Source organism: Equus caballus, chromosome 19 (assembly GCF_041296265.1).
Source record: "Equus caballus isolate H_3958 breed thoroughbred chromosome 19, TB-T2T, whole genome shotgun sequence".
Classification (NCBI taxonomy): Eukaryota; Metazoa; Chordata; class Mammalia; order Perissodactyla; family Equidae; genus Equus; species Equus caballus.
This window is the reverse complement of record NC_091702.1, coordinates 32062854-32087846: the sequence shown is the minus strand read 5'-3', so window position 1 is coordinate 32087846 and position 24993 is coordinate 32062854. Positions and strand designations below refer to the sequence as shown.

Genomic DNA, 24993 nt, shown 5'->3' with positions numbered 1-24993 from the left:
GTTCTTGTGTCTACAGTTCAGAAGGTCCAGTGACGAATGGAGAAATTGCCCAGCAGTGTGGTCACTACCTCAGTTAGTACAGTTTCTGGGAAGAGGCTTTGGCATTGTCATGAGCCTCCCAGCTCTGCTTGGGTGCAGTTAATGCTTGACTCCAAAGGCATCTGTCACCGGCAAACTAAAGTGAAAACACAGCTGTTAAAAATGTTCTTTTTGAGTCTTGTCCCTGCTCATAGACCTTTAATGGCTCCCCCATTGCCAAATGGATTAAAACCTAACTTGCTAGCCTGCCTCCAGTGCCCTTCACAATCAGCACCCAAGTCTCTGTCTTATCTGTCCAGACTTATCCTTCACCATCCTCTCTCACATCCCCTCAGCTACAGCCAAAGCGCGTGTCTGCCAGATCCTCTACATGCCCCACACTCTTGCATCTACTTGCCATGTTTATTGCCGAGAAGTCCTAGCTACAGTCTTTACGTATCAACATCTTCCTTCTCCGTGAGCAGCCCTCCCCGGCCTCCACAGCACTTTATACGTCTTTTATGGTCCTTGTAGACTGTTACGTGTGCATATGTGTCCTGCTAGATTGTGAACTACTCGGGGCTGGGGGAGATAGAGACTGCCTGTATTAGTCAGCTCAGGCTGCCATAACGAAATACCATAGACTGGTGGCTTCAAGAACAGACAGTTATTTTCTCACAGTTTTAGAGGCGGAAAGTCCAAGACCAGGTGCCTGTATGGTTGGTTTCTGAGGAGGACTCTCTCCCTGGCTGGTAGCCGGCCACTGTGTGCTCACATGGCAGAGAGACAGAGAAAGAGAGTGAGTTTTGGTGTCTCTTCCTCTTCTTATAAGGACACCAATCCCATTGGATTAGGACCCACCCTTATGACCACGTTAACCTTAATTACCTCCTGAAAGCCCTGTCTACAGAAACCAGTCACATTGGCGGTTAGGGCTTCAGCATGCGAATTTTTAAAGGGACACAATTAAGTCCAGAGACTGTCTAATATTTAAATCCTTTCCAGCCCTATCCTAACTAGAGTGGGCGCTCAGAAACGCATGGGGAATGCAAAGAAATGGAATTCCAGATCCTCCAAGGAGTTGTTTTTACTGTGCCGTCCTAGGCTGCAGGACTGCTGAGGTCCCACTGCCACCAGGAGGGCAAGAGAGTGAACAGATTTTTTCAGGAGAGGGACTAAAGGAATTGTCACAGCTCCAGCCATTAAGGATCAGCCTCATGAATTTACTGTCTACGATAAGAATACTGTGAGGCTGCTGTCCAACCCTAAGAGAAATTCCATCTAGTTTTTAGTACTAAGAACAACAGTGATCTTCTGAGCATTTGCTTTTGTTAAAAAAAAAATATATATATATATAAAAAAATACATATTGTGAATGATGTAACTGATCAGATGGTCTCTCTTTTGCATTGGCCAAATGTGAGGCCCATTTGTAATGACAGCGCAGTGACGGCCATTGTGATGGGCACTTCTGGCCTCATTATCTTCATGTCCCCAATCACGTTTTTTATCTTCTTTTCCGCCTATTTATAATTTATGCAATCTTGCTATATTTTAGACACATTTTAAGTTTTCAGAATTCCACAGATCTTTTCAGAAACATAGTGGGGCTTAAATGCATTTTAAAAAATAAATAAAGGGGCCAGCCTGGTGGCATAGTGGTTAAGTTCTTCTGCTCTGCTTCAGTGGCCCAGGGTTTGCATGTTTAGATCCTGGGTGCAGATCTACACACTGCTTATCAAGCCATGCTGTGGAGGTGTCCCACATATGAAAGAGAGTAAGATTGGCACATGTGTTAGGTCAGTGACAATCTTCCTCAAGGAAAAGAGGAGGATTGGTGGCGGATTTAGCTCAGGGCCAATCTTCCTCACCAAAATAAATAAATAAATAAATAAAATTGTTCATACATTCCTGAGAGGGATCAACAGTTCAAACACCAAAGTCCAAGAAGTGTGATAAATTCACATATAGGCCTGGCAGGGAGTGGAAAAAAAAAATCTCTATCTCTACTTATGTATTAGTTATTGAACTAATCCTTACAATAAACTTTAAAAATAGCTACTAAAATCCCCATTACAGAGGAAAAAACTGAAGCTCATGGAGATTAAGTAACATGTCTGAGTTGGTGGAGCTGATGTTCAAATCCTGGTCCACCTGATGTCAAAACTAACATCCTTTCCATCCGGTTCCCCTGCTTCCAGGATAAAGGCTAAATGTCCGCAAGTCCAGCCCTGGGGAGGGAGCAGGAAAGGCACAGTCCAGAGGCGAGACGGAGTAATGGCCTTGGGAGGTTCTGTCCTGGGATAAGGGGATTCAAGTCTCCCAACTGCAACTGGGAGCCCATAGGTGGGGGTCCAGCCTCTGGGGTGAGAGGCTGTGGCAGGAGCGACTTGTGTTACTGGAGACATCTGGGCCCCAGCCGGCCAGGCCTGGATGCGGGGCCAGGCTCCAGGACAGAGGAAAGCTGAAGTGAGAACTGAGTCAGAAACCCTGTTTTGGGGTGTTGACAGTTGAGAAAGAAAGTATAGATGAGGTTTGGGGGGTACCACAGTACCCCCAGAAATATCTCCAGCACTTTGAGTTAATAAAGTAGTTCTTTGGGCCAATAAAGTAGTTCCAGATCCCACCAGCTGTGTCAATAGGGCTCCTACTGTCCCTTCAGGTCTGGGACTGCCTTGGGGACCACAGCTGGGCATAGTAGGGCAGGGCATTTCAGTTCAGTAAGCATTGGTCGAATGTCTGAGGTGTGCTGGGTGCTGGAGGAACAGAGAGCAATCATCCCGGGTCCTGACCTTGGGAACCTCACTGCATCATGGGGGCAGACAGGTCTGAAGCAGGTCTGTTTAGGCCTGGAGCCAAGGGTCATGGTAGAACTCACATTCACACGTCTCTTTTCCAGGGCCATGTTCTGCAATGATTTAAAGGAAAAGTATGAGAAGAGGATCATTATCAAAGGGGTCGACGCTGAGACCATGCACGTTCTTTTGGACTACACGTACACCAGCAAGGCGCTGATCACCAAGCAGAACGTCCAGCGGGTCCTGGAAGCTGCTAACCTCTTCCAGGTGCGTGAACAAACAGGTTGTGCACTCTCCTCTGGAGCAGGGGAAAGCAGCGATTCCCAGACACCTGCCTGGACTGGCTCCCAGGCCTGCACCTGGGAGGCACACACTTACCTGGGCCTGTGCTTACTTGAAAGTCAGAAGATGCTTCTTTGGAAATTTCCCAAGTGGTGGTGAGAGGGAACATTGACTCCTTAATGAAATGAAGCGAGGGGAGCTCAGTGCCTAGAAGCTACCCTTTGTTCCTGAGTCCAGGAACAATGACTATAATTTCCTAATTGGAACCAGGGGCTGCAGTCACCACTTCATATACGTAACTTCTAATCCTTACCTCAACATGGGGAGACAGTTACTTTCCTCCACTTTATGAGTGGGGAAAGTAAGGCACATAGAGGATAATTGACAAGGCTATGATTTGAACCCTGGGCTTTCTGGGTCCAGGGGCCACATGCTTGCCACTACACCATGCAGTCTCTTGGGGAGGAGTGTCTAGATTCTTGGGGATGCAGGACCTTGACTGGTCAGCACTTTGTGGTAGGTGTGAAAGAAGGACACTTCACATGAGGGGTATTGCAGAAGATGAGATAGAGAACCCTCAGAATTAATTTCTACTGTTTCCCTTTGACCATGTTTCAATCTGATTATAATAATTATATTTAGCTTCCTATGAGGCTAATAATTAGCCCCATCGATTCTGTCCACTGCATCCACAATGATCACAGGGGTTCTATCCCAAGTTACTATCTTTGCCTAGGTCTAAGATTACACCTTGAACTTGGTTCCATTCAGTTACGACAGAGATTGTCTCACTGAGAATGTTGAGGTTTATGATAAACAGAGTCCAGGGACAGGCCAGCTCACTCCCAGGGACCAGGGACAAGCATCAGATCTTGTCCATGGTTTGGGACTTTGGGAGGTGGCATCCTCTTGGATCATCAGTAGGTCAGCTGTTGAGGGAAACAGAAAACAAAGTCTGGGAAGGTGGGGAATGAGGAGTCCAGAGTCAAGACCATGGGAGGCTGGAGTCTGGGCAGCATCAGTGAAATCCAGCAAGGAAGAGAGAGTGGAAGTTGGGAGGAAAACCAACCATGAAACAGTGCTGATGAATTCCGAGTAATGGGTTTCTGCTGTGTTAGCCAATCTTGCTGTCTCAGTTTCCTCAGGGTGTTTTAAAGATAAAAGCAAGTTATCTCTGGCAGAGCTGGTCAAGCCTTACCTGGTGATGTGTCCAAGTTAGTTACCACCCGCACACCCAGCCTTCACCCTTTGTCTGTCCTTACCTGCTTACACCCTCAGCCTTACTGACGGGCAGGGCAACGCTCTTCATTTTGTGGAGGGAGGGGCTCGGCAACCTCATGCTGGGCAGCCCCATCTCATCCCCTCCCACTGCTGCTCCAACAATCTAACTTCAGGGGAATCCTTCCCATGTCATGGAAATGCCTCTATCTAGTTCAGCTTTTATGCCTTTTCTGAACCTTCTCTTAAAAGGCAAATATCCCCACTCTGCCCCACCTCCCCCAAAAGGGCCAATAACCTTGAGCAGAATCGCCCCATTCGCCATTATTCAATCAAGCCACAGCTGCCATTGATATCTTCATGCTAATCTCCTTTCCTGGGGCCCAGAGAGGGTTGCTGACTTGTCTGAAGACAGACAGGTAACACTGACATAACAGTAATGGCACTTATTCTTTCAAGTATGGTGTCTGACACCAAAGTAGATGCTCAATGAACACAAGTTTTATTGAGTGTTTAATATGTGCCACGAGTGACAAAGTAGGAGATAGATTTTGTTTTTCAAAATGCAGTTTTTCCCATTTTTAAATTGCAACAACATTATAAACTCATCATACATAAATTAGAACCCATACAAGCAAAAAGAACATAAAAATTATCCACAGTCCCCGACTATTCAGAGAGAACATGGCAGCTTCCTTGGTATATATAATTCCAGGTTCTTTCCTGTGCATTAACTTGTACCGAGGCGGCTAGCAGGGTGCTGGATTTAAAACCCAGCTCCGCCACTTACCAGCTGTGTGACTTTGCACGAGTTTTATCATCCTTTGTGCTACAGTTTCCTTTTCAGTAAAATGGGGAGAATAATAGGGCCTATTTCATAGAGTCGTAATATTTGTAAAGTGTTTAGAACAGTGCTTGGTACATCATGAATGCTACATACATGTTTGTAATATTATGACCTACTACATACATGTTTTAGAAGAATGGACTCCTATTGGACACACTGTTTTGAGTCTGTTTATCCTACCTGTATTGTACTGTAGTCACCTTTTCACGTCATCTGTTGATGATTGTAATGGCACTTATAATGGCTGAATGGAACTCAATGGTATAATAATTTAGTGAATCAATCTCTATTGCTGAAAGTTTAGATTGTTTTCATCTACTTGACTATTTAAAACTTGCTGTCATAGACATCCTTTTACTTTTATTTCATACGGATGATATGAATATCCTAATAGAAATGAAATGAACTAAGGATGTGAACAGGTAATTTACAAAAAAAAAGAAGATCAAATGGTCAACAAATATTTTTTAAATGCCAAACTTCACTAGTAATCCAAAAGGCAAATTAAGTCCACAATAAAATAACATTTTGTCTATTGCTTTGGCCAAGATTATGTATATATAATATAATAGGCAGGTTTGCAAAAGTGAGGCGAAATAGGCACTTTTGTTCATTGCTGGTGGAAGCATAAATGGAAACCTCTTTCTGGAAATCACTTTGGAAATAGACATTAAAAACTTTAAAAATGTACATGCTAAAGAAATAAGTAAGGATGTTCAATGTATTTCATATAAATTGCTTTGTAGAGGGTTAAATTGTGTCCCCCAGAAAGATATATGTCCAAACCCTGACTCCTGGTACCTGTGAGTTGACTGTATCTGGAAATAGAGTCTTTGCTGACGTAACTGAGTTACAGATCTCAAGATGAGATTGTACTGGATTTAGGGTGAGCCCCAAATCCAATGACTGGTGTCCTTATAGGAGAAAGGAGAGGGAGATTTGACACAGAGACCCAAAGAGAAGAAGACCGTGTGAAGACATAGGCAGAGATTGGAGTGGTGCAGCCCCAAACCAAGGAACGCTGAGGGTTTCGGGCAGCCACTGGAAGCTAGGAGACGTGGAAAGACATCTCCCTCAGGTCCTCTAGAAAAAACCAACCCCACCAACAATTTGATTTCAGACCTCTGCTCCCAGGACCGTGCGAGAATAAATTTCCGGTTGGTTTAGCTGCCAAGTTTGTGGTCATTTGTTACAGTAGCCCTAGGACATTAATTCAAGCTTAAAAAGTAAACCACAGCTAAAAGTCTTAAAACAAAAAGCAGCAACCTCCTGTTCCCACTCTTCTGGAACAATTACTTTCACTTGCTTTTAAATGTTTCTTCTTTTATTTACTTTCATATTTCTAAATGATCTGTGTATATTGCTCTCTCTCTCTCTCTTTTTTTTTTTTTTTGAGAAAGATTAGCCCTGAGCTAACATCTGCCACCAAGCCTCCTCTTTTTGCTGAGGAAGATTGGCCCTGAGCTAACATCTGTGGCCATCTTCCTCTATTTTATATGTGGGATGCCTGCCACAGCATGGCTTGACAAGCAGTGTGTAGGTCCCTGCCTGGAATCCAAACTGGCGAACCTTGGGCCACTGAAGTGGAGCAAGGGAACTTAACAACTATGCTACTGGGCTGGCACCTATTGCTATCTCTTGATGCCTCGATTTTAGATCATGTTTTCTCCCTCTGTCCTGCCCTAATCTGAACTGGTTGCTCACGAGGGCTGGTACACAGCTGTTATTCCTGGACTTCCCTTTGCTCTCAACCTTGGAGTTCCTTTGAACTCTTTTCTATGTTGGATTTTCTCTTCCTGGGTCCCATGTCTTCCTCTTTCTTGTATACTCCTATGTTTTAATGGGTCACAACATTTAACAGCTTACAATGAGAGAATAAATAAGAGAGACATTTTTGGAGACTTAAAGGTCTAGAGATATTTTTGTTTTACTTTCATACTTGATTGACTTTTGGCTGGGTATAAAATTCGAGGTTAAAATAATTTTCTTTCGATATTTTGAAGGCATTGCTCCACATTATTACCTATTACACACATATTCTATAAGAATGGGTTCCTATGGGACACGTTTTTTAATCTGTTTACTTCACCTGTGTTGTGTTGTAATCATTTTTTTCAGTTCGTTGGATCCATTTCTGCAATCCATAATAGCTGCAGGTCTTTTTTCATTCATTGTGTTGGTCCTTTCAATTCGAAGATTCATCTCTTTCAATTCTTGGAAGTTTTCTTGTATTATCTCTTTCATACTTTCTTTCCAACTCTTTTATCTGTTCTCTCCTTTGGAACTATTACTAGTCAGGTGTTGGATCTCCTGGATTTAATTTTATTTTTTCTTCCTTCTCTCTCCTATTGACCATCTCTAGACTTTTTGTTCTACCTTCTAGGAGATTTCCTCAACTTTATCTTTCAACTCTTCTGTGAATTTTAAATTTCTACCACGATATTCTTAGTTTCCAAGAGTCCTTATTGTTTATTTTAATAGATTCCTATTCTTATTTCTTTGAGGCTATTATAATATATTTGAAGTTTTCTTCTGCTCTCTCTCTTTCTTTTGAGTTCCTTTACTCTGCTTATTTGCTTAGGTCTCTGACTTCCATCTTGGAGGATGTGTCAGTTTCCTAGGACTGCTACCATAACTAATTACCACAAACCAGGTGGCCTAAAGCAACAGCAATTTATTCTCTCACAGGTCTGGAGGCCTGAGCTCTAAAATCAAGGTGTCAGCAGGGCCGTACTTCCTCTGGAGGCTCAAGAGGAGAAACTATCCTTTGTCTCTCCTAGTTTCTGGTGGCTGTTGGCATTCCTTTACGTATGCCCTCACCACTTCAACCTCTGACGTCGTGGCCACATTGCCTCCCCCTCTTCTGTGTGTCTTCTCCTCTGTGAGTCTGTGTTTTATGAAGATACATGTGATTGCATTTAGGGCCCACCCAGATAACCTTCTCCCCCCAAGACCCTTAACTTAGTCACATCTTGTGCTGTATACAGTAATAGTCACTCTTTGGCCAGAGAAGCTAGTATTCATAGGTTCTAGAGATTATGATACAGACATATCTTTTTGGAATCCACCATTCAACCATGCAGAGGCTTTCCTCAAATACCCTTTTGATTATTTGATCCTTGGCTGTCCAGTAACATTTTAGACAGAGGCCTTAATACGCTGGTTTGAAGATCAGTGCACATGGAGTGCGACAGGAGGCTAGTAGACTGGAGAGTTTTACCAGGTCTATCAGGTGGCCTGTCAGCTTTTTTACTGGGGATCCTCAAATGTTGGACATTTCCTAGGGTTGTTCAGTTCTCCAGATAAGGAAGTTCAGTCTCTTGCCTGAGGGTTATAAGACAGCTGTGTGTATGCTGGACAGGGTGTGTAGGTGAAGGTGTGTGTGCAAATCTTTACTTCACCTCCTTATTTTAAGTATGATGTGTTCATGTGTCTTCTTCAGTTTCTGGTGTCCCTGAGACCAGAACCTCTCTGGTCTGGTTTCTGCAGAGGATAAATCTTCTTCACCAGTGAGCGGGGCAGTTGTTACATTGCAAGAGGTGGCGAGGAGGACCAGGAGGCTTCACTTTTTCCTAAACTGACTCCCTATTATCAGCCCCCATCTGCCCTGGTCTTCCTGGTTTCTTGGGATTTTAATATTCTTGCTTTTTTGAATTCTGAGGGACAAACTTTTTCCTCTGTAGGTACTTGGTCTGACTTTTCTCGTCTGCAAAGTCACTTACCAGTCTTCATATTCTGTGGGTTGTGGTTACTGATTCTCCTAGTTTCATTGAGGATGGAGTTTGTGTTTCTGTTTCTTGTTCTCCTTTCAGTTTTGGGTGATTTTTCAAGAGAGCTATAAAAAGTCTTAGATAGTAAAGACTGCAATCTTTTATAATAATGTTGCAAATATTTTCCACTGGTCATTTGACTCATAATTTTTAGTTAAAGCTTTCTTAGGTGCAAAAGTTTAAAATTAGTATTTAGTCAGATCTATTGATCATTTCCTTGATGATTTTTGCCTTTGGTGTGCATTTTTAGAGAGACTTTCCCCATTGCTTGATTATATATTCATTCACTTATAATTTCATTTCGTTTTGTTACATCTATAGCTTTGATACTTAAATCTTTAATATGTCTGGAAATTCTTTTGGCGTAAATTTTCTTCTTTCCATTTTCTCTCAAGTTGTGAGCTTCAAAAGAGAGTTTGGTTTTAATGAGAGAGGTGGGAGAGGAAGACAGAAATGGGATAGACAGAGGGCAGGCTCTGTTCATTATTGATTGACCTATACTAGTAATCCCTCACCTCAAAATTTTCCAAATCTTGTTCACTTTCTAGGCAAAATACTGTAAGTTACACTCTGAGGCTATTTCACTGATTTTCCTATGAGTGTCAATTCTTCTGAAAGTAAGAGAAGAGTGCTGCAGGCTTCTGGGTATCTGTTTAACCTGCTTTCTGACTTCTATGGCTTCTGGGCTGCTTGCTTTGAAGTCTCAGACATAGAAAACTGGGAATATTTTCATGCTTGAAGACATAAGGGACAGAAGTTCACAGGTTGTTGAGATCACTTTGTGGTTTTTCCAAATTATTCTTTTGGATGGACAAAACATACCCTTGTTCCAAATTCAGAAATACGGAAGGGGAAACACTGAAACATTTTGCCATCTTCCCTTTCAACGATGCCTCGCTGTCCCTCATGTTCTATGCACATACCTGTGCATGTGTGCATATATCACTCCCACTCACTGATTCCATTTTTAAACACACCTGTTGGCATACTATCCGCTGTATTTTGCATCTTGCTTTTTTTAACTTCACAGTATATTTTGGAGATTGTTACAGGTCTGTATGTGTAGAACTGCCTTGCTCTTTTCAATGACTGCATAATGTTGTCGGGCTCCGCTTAGGTATAAAACATGCCCAGTCGTCTGTGATAATCTCTTATAAAGCAGGGTGGTAGAGCAGAAAGAAGATGGGCTTTGGAGTCAGGCAGAACTCAGGTTTAAATCTTGGTTTGTTGATTTATTTGCTGTGTGGCTGTGGACAAGTTATTTGGATTTTCTGAGCCTCAGCTTTCTCATTTGTAAAATTAGGATGATAACAACAACTACCTTCAGGGAGAGTTATTATGAGGATTAAATAAGAGGATATTTTGTTAAGTATCTAGCATACAATAGGTGCTGAATAGAAGTTTCTTCCCATCATTGGTGAGTTAATCTTTACTTTACTTTGGACAGTTTGTGCCTTGGATAAACTGGGCTGACATGGAGCTGGGGGAACATTTCCCTAAGCCATCCTTAAATCTTTGTTTTTTCCTGGATTAGAATTACAAGAGACCATCATTTAAAGTTTTATTTTCTCATGTTCATATGGCACATGAGTAGTATAAGGAGTTGGACTGGTGCTGTATTTTAATTAACTTAGAACTGTAGATGGAGAAAAGCGTGCCAGAGTTGGCCTTTTGTTATTTCAGAACATCCACAGAAGCCGATACCACCTTTGTGGGACTGAAATCAACGGAATCAGATTATCTCGGTATTCCCCACCCCACCCAGTAGTAAAGGTTTCTTAGTTTTCACACCACTCATATGACTCAGCTGCTCTTTCATTTTCTGCTTCTCTTTTCAGATCTTTTAGTCTCTTCCTATTATCCACTGATTGCTTCTCTTCCAGAACTTCCCAGTCTGGAAAGAGATAATTCCATTGACCAAGCCAGTCACCACTATTGTTTGAAAAAGGCTTTTTCTGCAAGACAACTTCGTGAGTTGCTGGCCTGCCAGCAGACTGATTGCCCTTGGGTCATTATCACTTCCATTGTCAACTGTCGTTGGTCCAATCAGCTCTGGCATAGGGTGGGACAGTTTCTTTTCGGAGGAAACTTTGGGTGTGGCAGGTACTAAACGATCTGCCTGCTAGAGGAACTTCGCAGTAACCTGGCCATAACTTATTAGCCAATTATGAGGAGAAACATATTTTTCTTCAAGTAGTTTTTGGAAAGGTAAAAGTAAGAGAAGTATTCAAGAAGAAAGGCCCAAGTGACCGTTCACATGTGAGGTAGGGTGTTTGAGATGAATGTCATCCAGCAGGGGTTCCAGAGAAGCAAAGTGCCCCCCCACTCTCCTTACCTTACCTGGACCTTCAGGCTTCTGAGTTGTGGATAAGCAAGGTAGTCAGAAACTGTAGACCTGAGACAATGACTATAAGAACTTGGTAAAAATTTTCAGTCTTGGAGAACTTTGCCATGTTTATTGGGGGAACTTGGTCATGTTTGTTACTTTCACTTTTGTTATTAAAAACTCATGAAAGAATAAGGGCTTGTGAGCGTATCTGCAGGGCAGCAAGAAGATTTGAGGTCAAGGAGGCCACACTCACCCTGCATTTAGCCCTGGGACAGAAGGATCCCTAAGATAAGAGCAGCAGGTTAGAAGAAGGAGTTTAGAAGGAAAAAGGAGATCAGGCTGAGTCCTGGGGGCACCAACATGAGGAAAGAAAGGGAGATGGCAGAGTGGGAGCCTGGCCTGGGCCTGAGAAGCTCCATGTGGTACCTCCCCAACACTTCCTGGCAGGGACATAACTTCTGCCATAGTGGCGGTCTGTGGAGGCTGTGGTGAAGGTCCTAGTATTGCTTATTTTCATATTTCTTTTCATAATAGGATGAATAATGGTGAGATCTATGTGGATGAGGCAGCCATGTGGTCAGTGGCCTACTTGATGGCCTGGGTTGGCTTCTTGGCTTACTCAATACCTGGATCATAGTACATAAATATTTGTTGAATGAATGAATGTGTGTGTTGTTCTTGTTCTTTACTAGCTGAATGTGAAGATTACCTCAGAAACTGCTTAAGACCCCCCAAAAAATTGCCTAATCTCCTTTAAGAGGACACTAAAAACCCAATCCTGGCTCTCAGAAATGTCATGGGCTCATAGAGGAGGAAGTATTTCACAGGCTAATACTAATAATTGCTTCATTTTTAAGCACCTAAGTGCCAGGTACCTAGCAAAAGGTAGGCCTCATTCCTGTAAGGTACAGGTGAACTGTTGTCATTGAGAGGGACCCACAGATTATATCCACTCAACATCAGAATAGCCAGCCAATCTAGGCAAGAAATCAGCCCAACTATTTCTTTATCATCATCTAGATAAAATCAACCTGTGGGCTATCTGATGCACCTTCTCCCACATACACCTTTTGCCAATGAATGTTGCTGTGTGGCCACTGTCAGTGTTAAGAAATTAGGGTTAATCTCCTATGTCCACACGACAATAACGGTTGTGCTTTTCAAAGCATTCACTATGTGGCAACTATTTTGCCTGAATTATTTTATTTAAATTGAGGTAGGTATTTTTACTCCCAATGTATAGATGAGGGGAATAAAACTCAGTGATGAGAAGCAAGTGCTCAAAGTTTCACAGTTAATGAGAGAGGAGGCTGAACTTAACACCTGTCTGCTTAGGCGTAGCCTGTGTGTTTTCCACTACGCATACTGTGTCCGTCCCCCAGAGCGAAGCCTGAAACAAGGCACGATCCTGAAGGCAGTTGGGCCGTCAGCATCCTCAGCGAGGGCTGCCCAACGGGAGATTCTGGGAACCAGTGGTGCTCCCCGAGTGTGTCAGGAGGCAAGACCTCACAGCTGCTACCCCTCATGCCCAACTCCCTCTGGGGAAACTTGGACCCTTGGGGCCACCAGGTGTCCCCGCCTCAGTAGTGAGCCTGCTGCTGCCCAGACGATGTCTTTCATCATTTCATTTCTTTTCTTCTCAATGTTTACTCTTTTTTACTTTTAGCTATAACTTACATTTAGTAAATGGTATACATCTTAAGTGCACAGATGGCTGATATTTCACATGTGTATACAGCCGTGTAACCACCACCCAGATCAAGCTCTAGGACGTGCTTGGTGTCCTAGAGCACTCCCCGTGCCCTCCACAGGCTGTACCTCTCCAAGGGTGACTACCACTGTGGCATCTGTCACCACGGATTAGTTTTGCTGTTTTTGAATTTCATATTGTTCTTGTAAGAATTCTACTTAGTATAAAGGGTCTAAATTTTAGGCTATAAACTCAGGTGTACAAAAAAAAAGTGTGATTTAACCTATTATTTTTCTAACGTTGAACTCAATCTCTATCCTGAGCTTCCTATTCTACCAGTGGCAGAAATTGTAGTCAACTTGATGATGCCTCACTTCAGGGAAGCTCAGTCAACTCAGGGTACAGGTTGCTTATACAGTTCCAGGGGGCATTTACATAGCGCCAGGACATCATAGAAACAGGCATCTGGCCCAGGCTTACCATGGTCATATGCATCACTGGTCCATGCTGGCACCTGCTGGAGCATCTGTGTTCCCATCAGTCTCTCTCTGGTCAACAACCCCTTCTCCACTGGCATCAACTGAAAGTCCCCAGTCCCACCTGGTTCTGACCCTCAGTTCCTGTGGGTCATTTTGCATTCTTTTTGACCTGTTTGCGAGGCCTCTTCAGGTCTGCCAATCCTCCCAGCTACTTCTGTGCCCCTCTCAGGGACACACAGGAAACTTCCATTTGCTCTTCTGTGTCAACTATCGGGACCTTGGAGGCACCGCCATAGGCCCCCTTTGTCTAGAAACAGCACGCTCCAATTTCTCTTCTGCTGCTGCTCTGTTGGATTGCTGCCTTTCTGATTTCATCTCAGCAGTCAAGGCGCACTTTCTCTTGTTCTCAGATCCACAACCTATAAGGGCTTTTTACTATTCCCTTTACTCTGGAGTTTTTGCCTAAGTTGGGAGGCAGGACATCATCTCAGGGACCCATGCGTCTTTCTCACTCTATGACTAGACCCTTTCTGCTCTCTCTTCTAGGCCTGGGGATCATGGGAAAAGCTGACTCTTACATTATTATCCATTCTCCTAAATCTACTGTTTTGGCCTAAACTTTATACCTAGACTCTTTAGGTTTCTGACTTTTGAAACTCAAAGGGCCCAGTTATTACCACTAATTGGTGTTTTAAAGCTATTTTTCTAGTATAAGCTCTGAAAGTGTATTTAGAACCTCAAAAGCCAAAATCATCTTCTTTTGTCCATCCTGTCATCCCTTCCCTGAGTCAGTAAGCCTGGAATGCCCTAGTTACTGCCTATAGGTGTGGGATACAGGAAGTGGGATGTGGGATTTCACTTGTAATGAAAATCCACGTTGCTACCAGATTCTGACTTTACTGCCAACTAACTCCCACAAATTACTAAGCATCTACTACATGCAAAGTACTTTGTGAGAAGCCGTCAGGGAGAAATAAAGATAAAAATTGTAAGTATGGATCACATTTATGTAGCAATTTACCATATTTGTTCCCCCACCTGATTCCCTCTGATGTTGACAATATTTCTGTGGGTGGGCAGACCAGATAATACCCTCACAATGAGCCTCCAAGGTGGCCTTTATTATTCTCACCACTTTCCGGATGAGGAAACTGTGGCTCAGAGAGAGTTCAGCTCATCAAGTGGTGGAGCTATGATCTGGGGCCTAAACTGAGGGTCAGAAATTCTGACTCCAAACACTGCCTGCATCCACTACCCTTGAAGCCTCAAAAACAAGGATTCCCAGAGAGATTTCAACCCTGCAGACAACCCAACTAGACTCCAAGGCAGAATGTAGGAGTTGAGAAAAGTTCTGGCTCTGAAGGGATGGCATTGAACTGGACTTCACAGAATGGGGAGGATTTCAACAAGAGGCAGTTGGGTTGGGAGAAAAGTGTTCCAGCAGAGAGAACTTGTAAGCAAACATTTAAGGTTTCCGCCTTCTCTACGCACTACCCCACTTATTACAGCTGTACGCATTTGTCGACCTGCTTCTCAAGACTTGGCTTCCGCTGAGATACCTGCCTCTGTGCCCTACACACACACACACACACACACACACACACACACACACACACACACACACATTGCACCCATTCGACATCCTGAGCATCAGCCATGTCCCAGACACAATCATTCCATTTAACCCTCAAATGGTGTCCCTCCGTGACCTTCACCATGTCCCTGGGCTGAGTCACTAAGCCGCAGCTGTGCCAATTTCCCCTTGAATCGTAATGTGTCCCACATGTATCTCCTATTGTGTGCTGCTGGCCTTTTGGGGCCCCCACTATCTCCTCTGGAAAGTCAGAGACTGTTTCTTGCCTGAATCTTGACCAGACTTGCCATGCCCTTGGGTACTGCCCCTTTCCTTTCCCTCTGACCCACTTCTGAGGTCAGTCCACCTCTGTCATTGTCTTTGTCTCCCAGCACCTGCCCCACCTTACTGAGTGGGCCTTTGGCAGGTCTTAGCTCCCTACTTTCCTGCCCACCCCATATACCTCCAAGAAACCAGCAGACCTCTCAGCTATGTCTAGGACAAGGACTGAAAGTCTGGAGGGATGAGGGCCGGCCTGGTGGTGCAGCGGTTAAGTGCACATGTTCTGCTTTGGCAGCCTGGGGTTCGCTGGTGCGGACACGGCAAGGCTTGGCAAGTCATGGTAGGCGTCCCACATATAAAGTAGAGGAAGATGGGCGCAGATGTTAGCTCAGGGCCAGTCTTCCTCTGCAAAAAAAGAGGAGGATTGGTAGCAGATGTTAGCTCAGGGCTAATCTTCCTCAAAAAAAAAAAAAAAAAAGAAGGAAAGAAAGCCTGGAGGGAGCAGAGGACATCCTGGTGGTGGGGGAAGGAACATATTCCCACACAGTCTGAGGTGGGTATATAACCTGAGAAAGAGGGAGAGGCAAGGACAGAAGACTAGGATCAGTGGTCATTCACAATTTGTAAGCATGAAGACTCCTCTTTAACACAATACAGAGCCAACAGGAGGACAGCTTTGCTTTTAGTATCTGCTGTCTGAGAATAAAAAGAGTGACAAAAAATTTACAATGAATTGAGAAACGCTTTCAAATAAATTTGAATTTTATTAAGCTCATCAACTTACACAGTCTTCACATGCACTGATTTGTTGGGGCTTGAAGGTAGGGACCTCGATGTCTTCATAGACCCTTTGCAATAAGTCCAAGGTCCCTTAGGGACTATGGTCAATGGAATTGCTGATTTGGACCAAAATAAAACTTTCAGCTATTCTGGAGGAGATTTGAAGGAACCTCTAGGGAGATGTGGAATTACGTGGGTGAAGTCCCTAAGGACCCACGTTCTGGAGAGCATGAAGGAGAAGCGCAAGGAGGAGTATGGAGATGGGGAGCGTTCTGTTCGAGGCAGACGCTTCTCGTGGGAACTGCAGCCGTATCTCAAGTGGTTTCTCTGACTGTATTTTTAGTCTCCCAGTCAGAGAGTCAGGTGCCTGGCTGTAACCCTTTGCTCACATGGTCCCCAAACAGGAAGTTGGTTGTCTGTTGTCATTATCTGTCATCGCTTAGCTTTAACAAACAAGTTCATGTGTCATTGGGACAGGCTGAGACAGAAAATTTACCCTCGAGTCTTAAATAATCCTGAATATGAAGAAGCAAAAGAAAGAAAGAAAGAAAGAAAGAAAAGAAAACAATTTCTTGTCCCTATGACGGCCCCACGCATCCGCAGTTCCCCAGTCACTGGCTGAGATCATATGATACTGCCCCGCACACCTCACACTCAAATTGTTTATGGAAGCCTATTTTGGAGGGGGAATTTAGGCAACTTGGAGACCCCTGCCCATCTTGTCTTCAGAAGGCCTCTCAGACCCTCCTGGCATTTTGTTAGCTCAACAACGCAACAGTTACAAAGGCAGTGATGCCCAGTGATGGCAGCATCTCTGCCACCTACTAGCTGTGTGATCTTGGGCAATGCATTTAACTCTATGAATTCTCTATTTCGCCTTCTGTACAAACGGTAATACTAGTGCCTACCTTATTACTACTTGTTAAATAAAATATATTTGTTAAAAAGAAAAATTTATTTGTTAAAATAACGAACGGGAAAGGGTCTAGCACAGAACTTGGTACATACTAGAGGTCTGAGAAATATTTTCTTCCTTTCTTTCTCCCCTTCTCTTCTTTGCCGGAGTTATTCTAAGTAGTGCTGGAAATAAAAACGAGAGTATGACCTAGAACCTGCTGTTGAGATGCCTGACCATAGTACAAGGCAGAAATGTAATTGGCCTTCCGATTACAGGAGGAGCAAGCGAGTGGCCTGGCGGAGCACAGAGGAGGGAGAAATTGGTTCTTTGTGGCAATTGCAGAGGCCGTGAAGGAGGAGGTAGTTTTTGAGAAAGGACTTTATGAATAGGTAGGATTTCTCCACTTCTTTTCCCTTCCCTTCTCTTCTTCTCCTCCCTTCTTTTTAATGTTTTGACCCAGCATTACAAATGTCCAGAGGCAGAGAAGGCTTCAAGCAGAGTTTGATTAAGACCGTGGCTCTCTTTCTTTCTGGTCCTCTCAGGCTGGCTCTCCCTCTTGTGTTGGCTTTGTCCTCAGGTGGATGGATACCAGAGAGCAACTCACTGTGTCTCCCATAAACTCAATTCCCAGAAAAAGGCCACACGTGCAAACAAATGTTTGCATACAATTGTAGGGGTTCATGGACTCTCTGGGCCCGTCGACTAGCCCCAGATTTAACACTCAATGAAGAAAACAGCCTGTGTAGATAAAGTGATGCCCATGGTGTTCACTTCTTCCAACTTTTTGAGGTAAACTTAAAAGAGGACTTCTCAGTTGAAATTGGCGTGAGCTCTCCTGAGTCTTTTTTTAAAAAGTGGGGCTTTGGAGTCAAACTTGCCCTGGTGGGGAGAGCAGGATTTTAGCAGCTACTGGTGGGGGAGAAAGCTGGTCCAGGCTGAGGAAATGGCGTGAGCATCGAAGGTGGTGACAGGCAAGCTGAGGGCTGTTTGGAGAGGTGAATAGACAGGTCTGACTGTGGAGGGGGTGCATCAGGGAGAGTCCCGCCGACGGCTGAGAGCCAGACTGTACACGGCTTGAGGCGTAGGGTAGAACTTTCTTCAGTTTCAGCAGTGGGAGCCCTGACCTTTGTTACATAGTGTTTATCACAGTTGTAATTTTACCCTTGCTGTGTGATGATTTGATTACTGTCTGCCTCCCCCGCTAGTCTGTCAGCTGCAGAGAGCACAGGCACTGTGTCTCTTTCTGCTCACCTCTGTACCCCCAACACTAGTAGAGGACCTTCTAGAAAACGGATGCTCAATACATATTTGGGAAACGAATGAGTGGAGGAATGGATGAGCGAACGTTTTCTGAGTGGGGAGAGACACATTTGGACCAACGTTTCTAACAAATGTGAGCTTCGGTGCTTGATTCGATTCTCCTTCATGGTTTCCTTCTTTGCTCATCCATCGTCACCAAGCAGGGGTAGGAACTGGCATCTTGCTGGCCAGGCCCCCCAGTGTCTGGGCAGATCAGATCATCTGTGCTCTCCGCTGATGTGTGCAAATCAGCACAGCATCTGCCAAACCATTGTACATGCTATTTGACCAGAGGCAGCTTGAAATAGTGTAAAAATATGCATTTTTAGAACCAGATAAGACTGGTTCAGATTTTAGCTCTATCTCTTATTGGTTATAAGTCTCTGAGGAAATTACTTCACTTTTCTGAATCTCTTTTCCTCATCTATAAAACAGGTACGATAATAAATATCTACTTTGTAGTGTTGCTGAGAGGATTTTGTGAGCTGGTTAGTATAAAGGGCTGGTATATGGTAGGTGCTCTCTATTTTATTGCTTACATTTTATTTTATCTTTTCATTGTGTACTTGAAAATCATAAGGAAGTATTTATTTTACTTTATTTTTTGTGATTTTTAAAAGCAACTTCATGCTCCACGCAGAAAGCTTGGACTATGCAACAAAGTCTAAAAAAACAAATGAATAACTTTCTAAAACCGCAAGTGAGATAACCATTATTAGCATTTTGATATGTTCCGTTCTAGCGTTTTCTCTATTCATGAGAAACTTTATTTATTTTAAGTAGATAATTCCTCCACATGGCTCACAATTCGAGGAGGTACAAAATGGGAAACAGTGAAAAGTAATTCTCCCTCTCTGCGCTGACCCAGCTACCAGTTCCCCTCCCCAGAGGACCGCTGTGACCAGGGTCTTAGGTGGCTTCCCAAAGACAGTCCACATATTTAGAAAATCTATTTGATGTTCATATCATGTTCCTCTCACACAAACGCTGCGCGGCGTACCTGCTGCATCGCCCTGGAGGCCCCCCTCTGAGTGAGTTCCCTTTCAGCCCTCCAGGATGTCTCTGTGGGCAGGGCCACGTAGGGCTCTGGTCACAGGGTCTGAGGGCTCAGCGAGGCTTGATCTCGGTTGTATATTTTTACTCTTTGAACTGAAAATCTGCAAACAACTAAACAGGTGTTAGAATTCTCAGTCTTAACCGTTTGCACAGTTGCTCATGCGAGGAGATCTGCAGGCGGTTGGGGCCAGCAGACAGGGTGGTCTGAGGCAGAACTCAGGCTTTCCCCAACATTGCATTGACCCTCAGGCCGATGTGTTCTAAACTGACAATTGGAAAGTGTGGTCTGATGTGGAAAGATAACATTTTGGGATCGACCCCAAAAATCAGGGATGTGTTCCCCCTAGAATGTTCTGGAGTAGGACAAAGCCTAAGTTAATATGGTCCACTCAAGACCAGTCCTGCCCTCATGCCCACCCTTCAGGCCCCACAACCCTGCCACCCCCAGCTCCTATCCCTAGAGCTTCTCCTGTGCGAGCTGCACCCATCCCCGGTCAGGTCTGCCCATCTATACTTTCACCAGACCGGCCCTCCCCACCAGCCCTGCCCCTTCAGCCTCCCTGTTCCCATTCTTCCGCTAACTGATCAACCCAAGAACGCTGATAACTATAGAACACTATAAGGGGCCCAGTGGACAAGGAAGGGGATAGGAGGTCGGACGCCTTCAAAGCTAAGCTCCAGAGAGCAGCGAATAAGAATGAACTGATGCATTTGAAGCACCTCATCTGAACAATGAGTATTAAATAATATAATGGACATGACCGCGCTTTGTAAGCCATCAAGAGCTGTATGCGCGTAAGGGACTCATATTCTTATGAGGATGATGGTAATTTAAAAATAAGACATGGAAGCCAATCAATTTTACAAATTAACTTTTTCATTACAAAAGGATTACTTATTCATTTTAGAGGATTTGGAAAATATATAAATAAACAAAATAAGAAAAATGCTCATCATCTTATTAGAGAGTGTGGTGCCTTATCATATGTATACAGTACATTCCCTGTCCATCCCTATAGGACCTGTTTCTGTGTGAGGATTACTGCTCCCTTGACAACAAATTTTGCCACGTGACTTACTCTGGCCGGTTAAGTATGAGTGGAAATGGCATGTGCCACCTCTGAGCAAAAGATTTAAGAGCCTTTGTGTGGTTCTGCCATCTTTTTTCTCCTTCTGTCACAAGACTGGCATACTTACGTTAAGGGCTTTTCCATCATCCTGGGTTTTGGAATAAAGAGTCCTGTGAAGAACATGTAATGTGAGTGAGAAATAACACTTACTGCTGTAAGCTCCTGAGGTTTGGGGGTTGTTTGTTACTGCAGCATAATTTGTTTTAAGATACTTGATACATAGAGAGGTAACAACTGTAAGTATTTTGGTGTATATCCTTCAGTCTTTTTTCTATGCCTATATTCTATGTATTTTTTCTTTATAAAAATAGGATCATAATAGACATTTGATTTTGTGAAGTGATTTCTCATTTCGTCTGTAAATATTTCAGCATATATCTCTAAAAGATAAGAGTTCTTCTTTAAACATAACCACAACACCATTATCACACTTAAAATTAATAATAATTGCTTCATATCACCAAATATTAGTCATTGTAAAAATTTCTCTGACTTTTTAAATTATTTTAAGTCAGAGATCCAATTAAGGTCTATAGTTTGCGATAGGTTGATGTGTCTCTTAAATCTCCTCCTCCCCTTCTCTCTCTCTCTCTTCCTCCCCTTGTGATGTGTTTGTTGAAGAAACTGAACTGGTTGTTCTGTAGAATTTCCCACAGTCTGGATTTTGCTGATTTCTTCCCACGGCGTCATCTAACATGTTCCTCTTTCTCCTGTTTCCTGTAAATTGCTGATTAAATCTAGAGGCTTGAACAGATTCAGTGAACGAGTTTTTAAAGTCGATACGTTATGAACATTTTCTATGTTATTTAGTATTCTTCTACAATGTGTTTTCCTAATGATTATAAAGCTGTCAAAAACATGACTGTATTTTCATTTATTTAGCTGGTTCCCTATTATTGGTCATTTAGGTTGTTGCTAAATTTCCACTAACGCACACAACTGACTGCTAAACCTCCTTATGGACTAATGATTTCTGGCCTGATTTGCTGCCCTTCTGTTGTCTTAGTTCCTGCGGATGGTCGATGCCTGTGCCAGCTTCCTCACAGAAGCCTTGAACCCAGAAAATTGTGTTGGAATACTGAGGCTGGCGGACACACACTCCTTGGACAGTCTAAAGAAGCAGGTTCAAAGTTACATCATCCAAAACTTTGTGCAGATTCTGAACTCTGAGGAGTTCCTCGAACTTCCTGTGGACACTCTGTACCACATCTTGAAGAGTGATGACCTTTATGTGACGGAGGAGGCGCAGGTGTTTGAGACTGTGATGAGCTGGGTCCGGCACAAACAGTCGGAACGACTCTGCTTGCTCCCCTATGTCCTGGAGAACGTGCGCTTGCCGCTTCTGGACCCGTGGTACTTTGTGGAGACGGTGGAAGCAGACCCTCTCATCAGGCAGTGCCCGGAGGTCTTCCCGCTGCTCCAGGAAGCCAGGATGTACCACCTTTCTGGCAATGAGGTGAGCTGACGCTGAGAGGTACTGAAGTTAAAACAAAGTGTAGGGGTTAGTGGGCCTCACAGAGACACAGGTGAGGCTACTCACAATTCCTTAGGGCATTGAGAAGATGCTACCCTGCTTATAGTTTGAGTTGGGCAGTTCCAGAAGCCCTGGGATTTCTCATCTGTAAAATGGGATAATACTACATCGTAGACAGCTACTGAGAGGATTAGGAGAGTTATGGAAATCACCCAGCACCATGCCTGCCACAGCCTTCGTCTCCTCAGTTGTGTAGGGGCGGGAGGGGGGTGGGGGTGATGCACACATGAACGGAACGTGCTCTCTCCAGTCTCCATTCCACATGGCGCTACTTTCCTAATTTGCCCACTATGGGGGAACCTTGAGTCTCTTGGAACTCCTCTGACATTACCTTGGTTCAGATTCTCATTATTTCCTTTCTGAATTTCTGAAAATTCCTCAAAACTCACCTTCCTGCCTGCAGTCTGACCTCTCTCCAATTCATTCACTGGCTGGCTGATCTAAAACTCAAGCCTAATCATTTTGCTCCTGGGCTTAGCCTCTTCACTGGCTCCGCACCACTTTCAGGATGAAGCCCACACTTCCTGCCTAAGCTCTCAGAGCCTGGCCTCAAGACCTTCACCTCCCGACCACTTCTCTAGCATCATCTCCAACCTCTCTCTTCTGCTTTAGTCCCAAGGCATTGATTGTAATTCCCCAAAGCGCATGTGTTTTTTTAGCCTCCAGGCTAATGCAGGTGCTGCTTAAATGCCTTTTTCCTCTTCTTTATCTAGTTAACTTCTGCTCCTGCTTCAAAGCTCAGTTCAACCATCACCTTCTCCAGAGGCCTCTCTGCTTCTCTAGCACCTCGTGCATTGCTGTATCATAGCACCAACCACTGCACGTTAACCATTGAAGTCCTCATCTGTATATCTCTCTACACTGGCAGCTGGTTATGGTAGGAAATATGCATTATTGGACTTTTCATCTCCAGACCTTAAGAGAGTACCTGGTATATAGTAAGTGATCAGCTTGTTAAACGTTTGTTAAACAAGTAAATGGGTACCAAGATGGTGAATACACGTCATTTGGATATACTTGGTTCTCCTTAATAATTCCTAAAGAAATGTTTTATCCAGAACTTTATAAAAACAAGAATAGGCTTAGTGGACAGGAACAGAACAATCATGAAGTCATGATATAGGGACGATTTGTTAAGTTTGGACACATGAACACCCACACATATATGCCACCATATGATAGTTCTGGGATGGGCTACCACGCCTTCTTCATTAGGCCATTGGTAGAAATTTTAGCCAAAAGTGGCTTAGGAACTGTCTGTCTAAGGGCCCTTGGGAACCTCCTCTTTTTTCTGTGTGTCCTTTTCTAGTTCTGTGTTGTCCTCAGATCCACTGTCACTCATTCAGTCTGCAAACACATCCTTAAATGTTTGGTAGAATTTACCAGTGATATTAACAGAACCAGGCGTTTTCTTTGTGAGAAGGTTTTCAACTACAAATTGTATTTCTTTAATAGACATAGGGCTTTAGGTTACCCATTTCTTTTAGAATGAGCTTTGGTAGTTTGTGTCTTTCAAAGAATTTTTCCGTTTCATAGAAGTTGCTGAATTTATTGGCATAAGGTTGTTCACAGTAATCCCTTATGATCCTTTTAATATCTGTAGAATCTGTAGTGATGTCACATCTCTCATTCCAGATATTGGTAATTTGTGTCTCCTCTTTTTATTCCTGATCAGTCTGGTTAGAGGTTTACCAATTTTATTGGTTTTCTCAAAGAACCATCTTCTGGATTCATTTGATTTTCTCTATCGTTTTTCTGTTTTCTATTTCATTTATTTCTACTCTGATCTTGATTGTTTCCTTTCTTCTGCTTACTTTGGGTTTAATTTTCTCTTCTTTTTCTATTTTCTTAAGATGGAAGAAGAGGTAATTGATCTGAGACCTTTCTTTTTTTCTAATATTGTCATTAGTGCTATAAATTTTCCCCTAAGTACTACTTTAACAGTATCACATATATTTTAATATGCTGTGCTTTCATTTTTCACAAATAAATCCTGAACATGAGTTATATGCCAGATATGCCACCAGGCACTGCAAAAACAGTCTCTGCCTTAGTGAGCTTGTCAGAGAAGACAGGACACTAAGCAAATGAAGGGTGATGAGTAGACTGATGGAGGAAACCCAGGCAACCACACGGGAAATATCTTGTGCTGGGTATGTGGGTCACTGGCAGGTGGCTCAGCAGTGGGAATCAAAACCCTCATACACCTGAAGACAGGTGTCAGCCTCTGCAACTGCTCTCTGTTCATAGTTTAAGGTACAGAGTCTTGATCAGCTATACCTCCAACATTCTGGATATTTTTGTTTCTGCTTCCCATTTCCCAAGTCCCTGAAATGTAGGTGATAAAGGCTTTCCTCTGATATAAAATGTCTCTACTAGGACTTCTGCAAAATTGCTGCCATGAACTATCTGCTCTGTCTTTTGTGTTTGTAATGGGGTAGGGTGGGGAGTGGGATTATGGCTTCTGGATTTAGGAGGAGAAAGAATTCTGATCTCTGGAGAAGACTCCAGTGTCAGGAACTTGAGTTTGTGGTCAGGCAGACCCAGGCTTGAACCTGGACTGCACAACTTACCTGCAGTGTGACCTCGGGCAAGCTACTTAGTTGCTCTAGGGCTCAATCCTGACCTGTAACATGGGAATAATGATACCTACCGACTGATAGAATTATTTTGAGAATTAAATGAAGTGACGAATGAGACACGCTTAGCACAATGTCTGGCACATGGTACATGCCCCACAAATGAAGGCTGTTCTTATTCTTACTCAGTTCCTTTATGATGACCTCTCTCCCACAGTCAAGCATTTTCTTTCTCGGAGGTGACAATCTCTCTTTTCACTGTGTCCTAGGTTTTTGCTGCCTTATCGCCCTAAATCCTGCTCAGGGCACTTTCTCATTCCCATTTTACAGTCTGGGTGACTGAACCAGCCAACCACTGTGATCTCTGAATTGGGGTGTCCTTGCCAGTTGATTCCCTGAAACTCCCTGTCTTCTCGCTGCTTGAATGGTCT

General features: G+C 43.6%; 1 protein-coding gene across 1 annotated transcript in view; it reads left to right on the top strand.

Annotated features, from left to right (window-relative positions):
• KLHL6 (kelch like family member 6) overlaps window positions 1-24993 on the top strand; it is a 54659-nt gene that overhangs the window by 17507 nt on the left and 12159 nt on the right. Inside the window, exons 2-3 of the mRNA XM_001496444.5 lie at window positions 2918-3083; window positions 21456-21905. Coding sequence (XP_001496494.1) covers window positions 2918-3083; window positions 21456-21905 — 616 coding nt within the window. The remainder of the gene's footprint in view (window positions 1-2917; window positions 3084-21455; window positions 21906-24993) is intronic.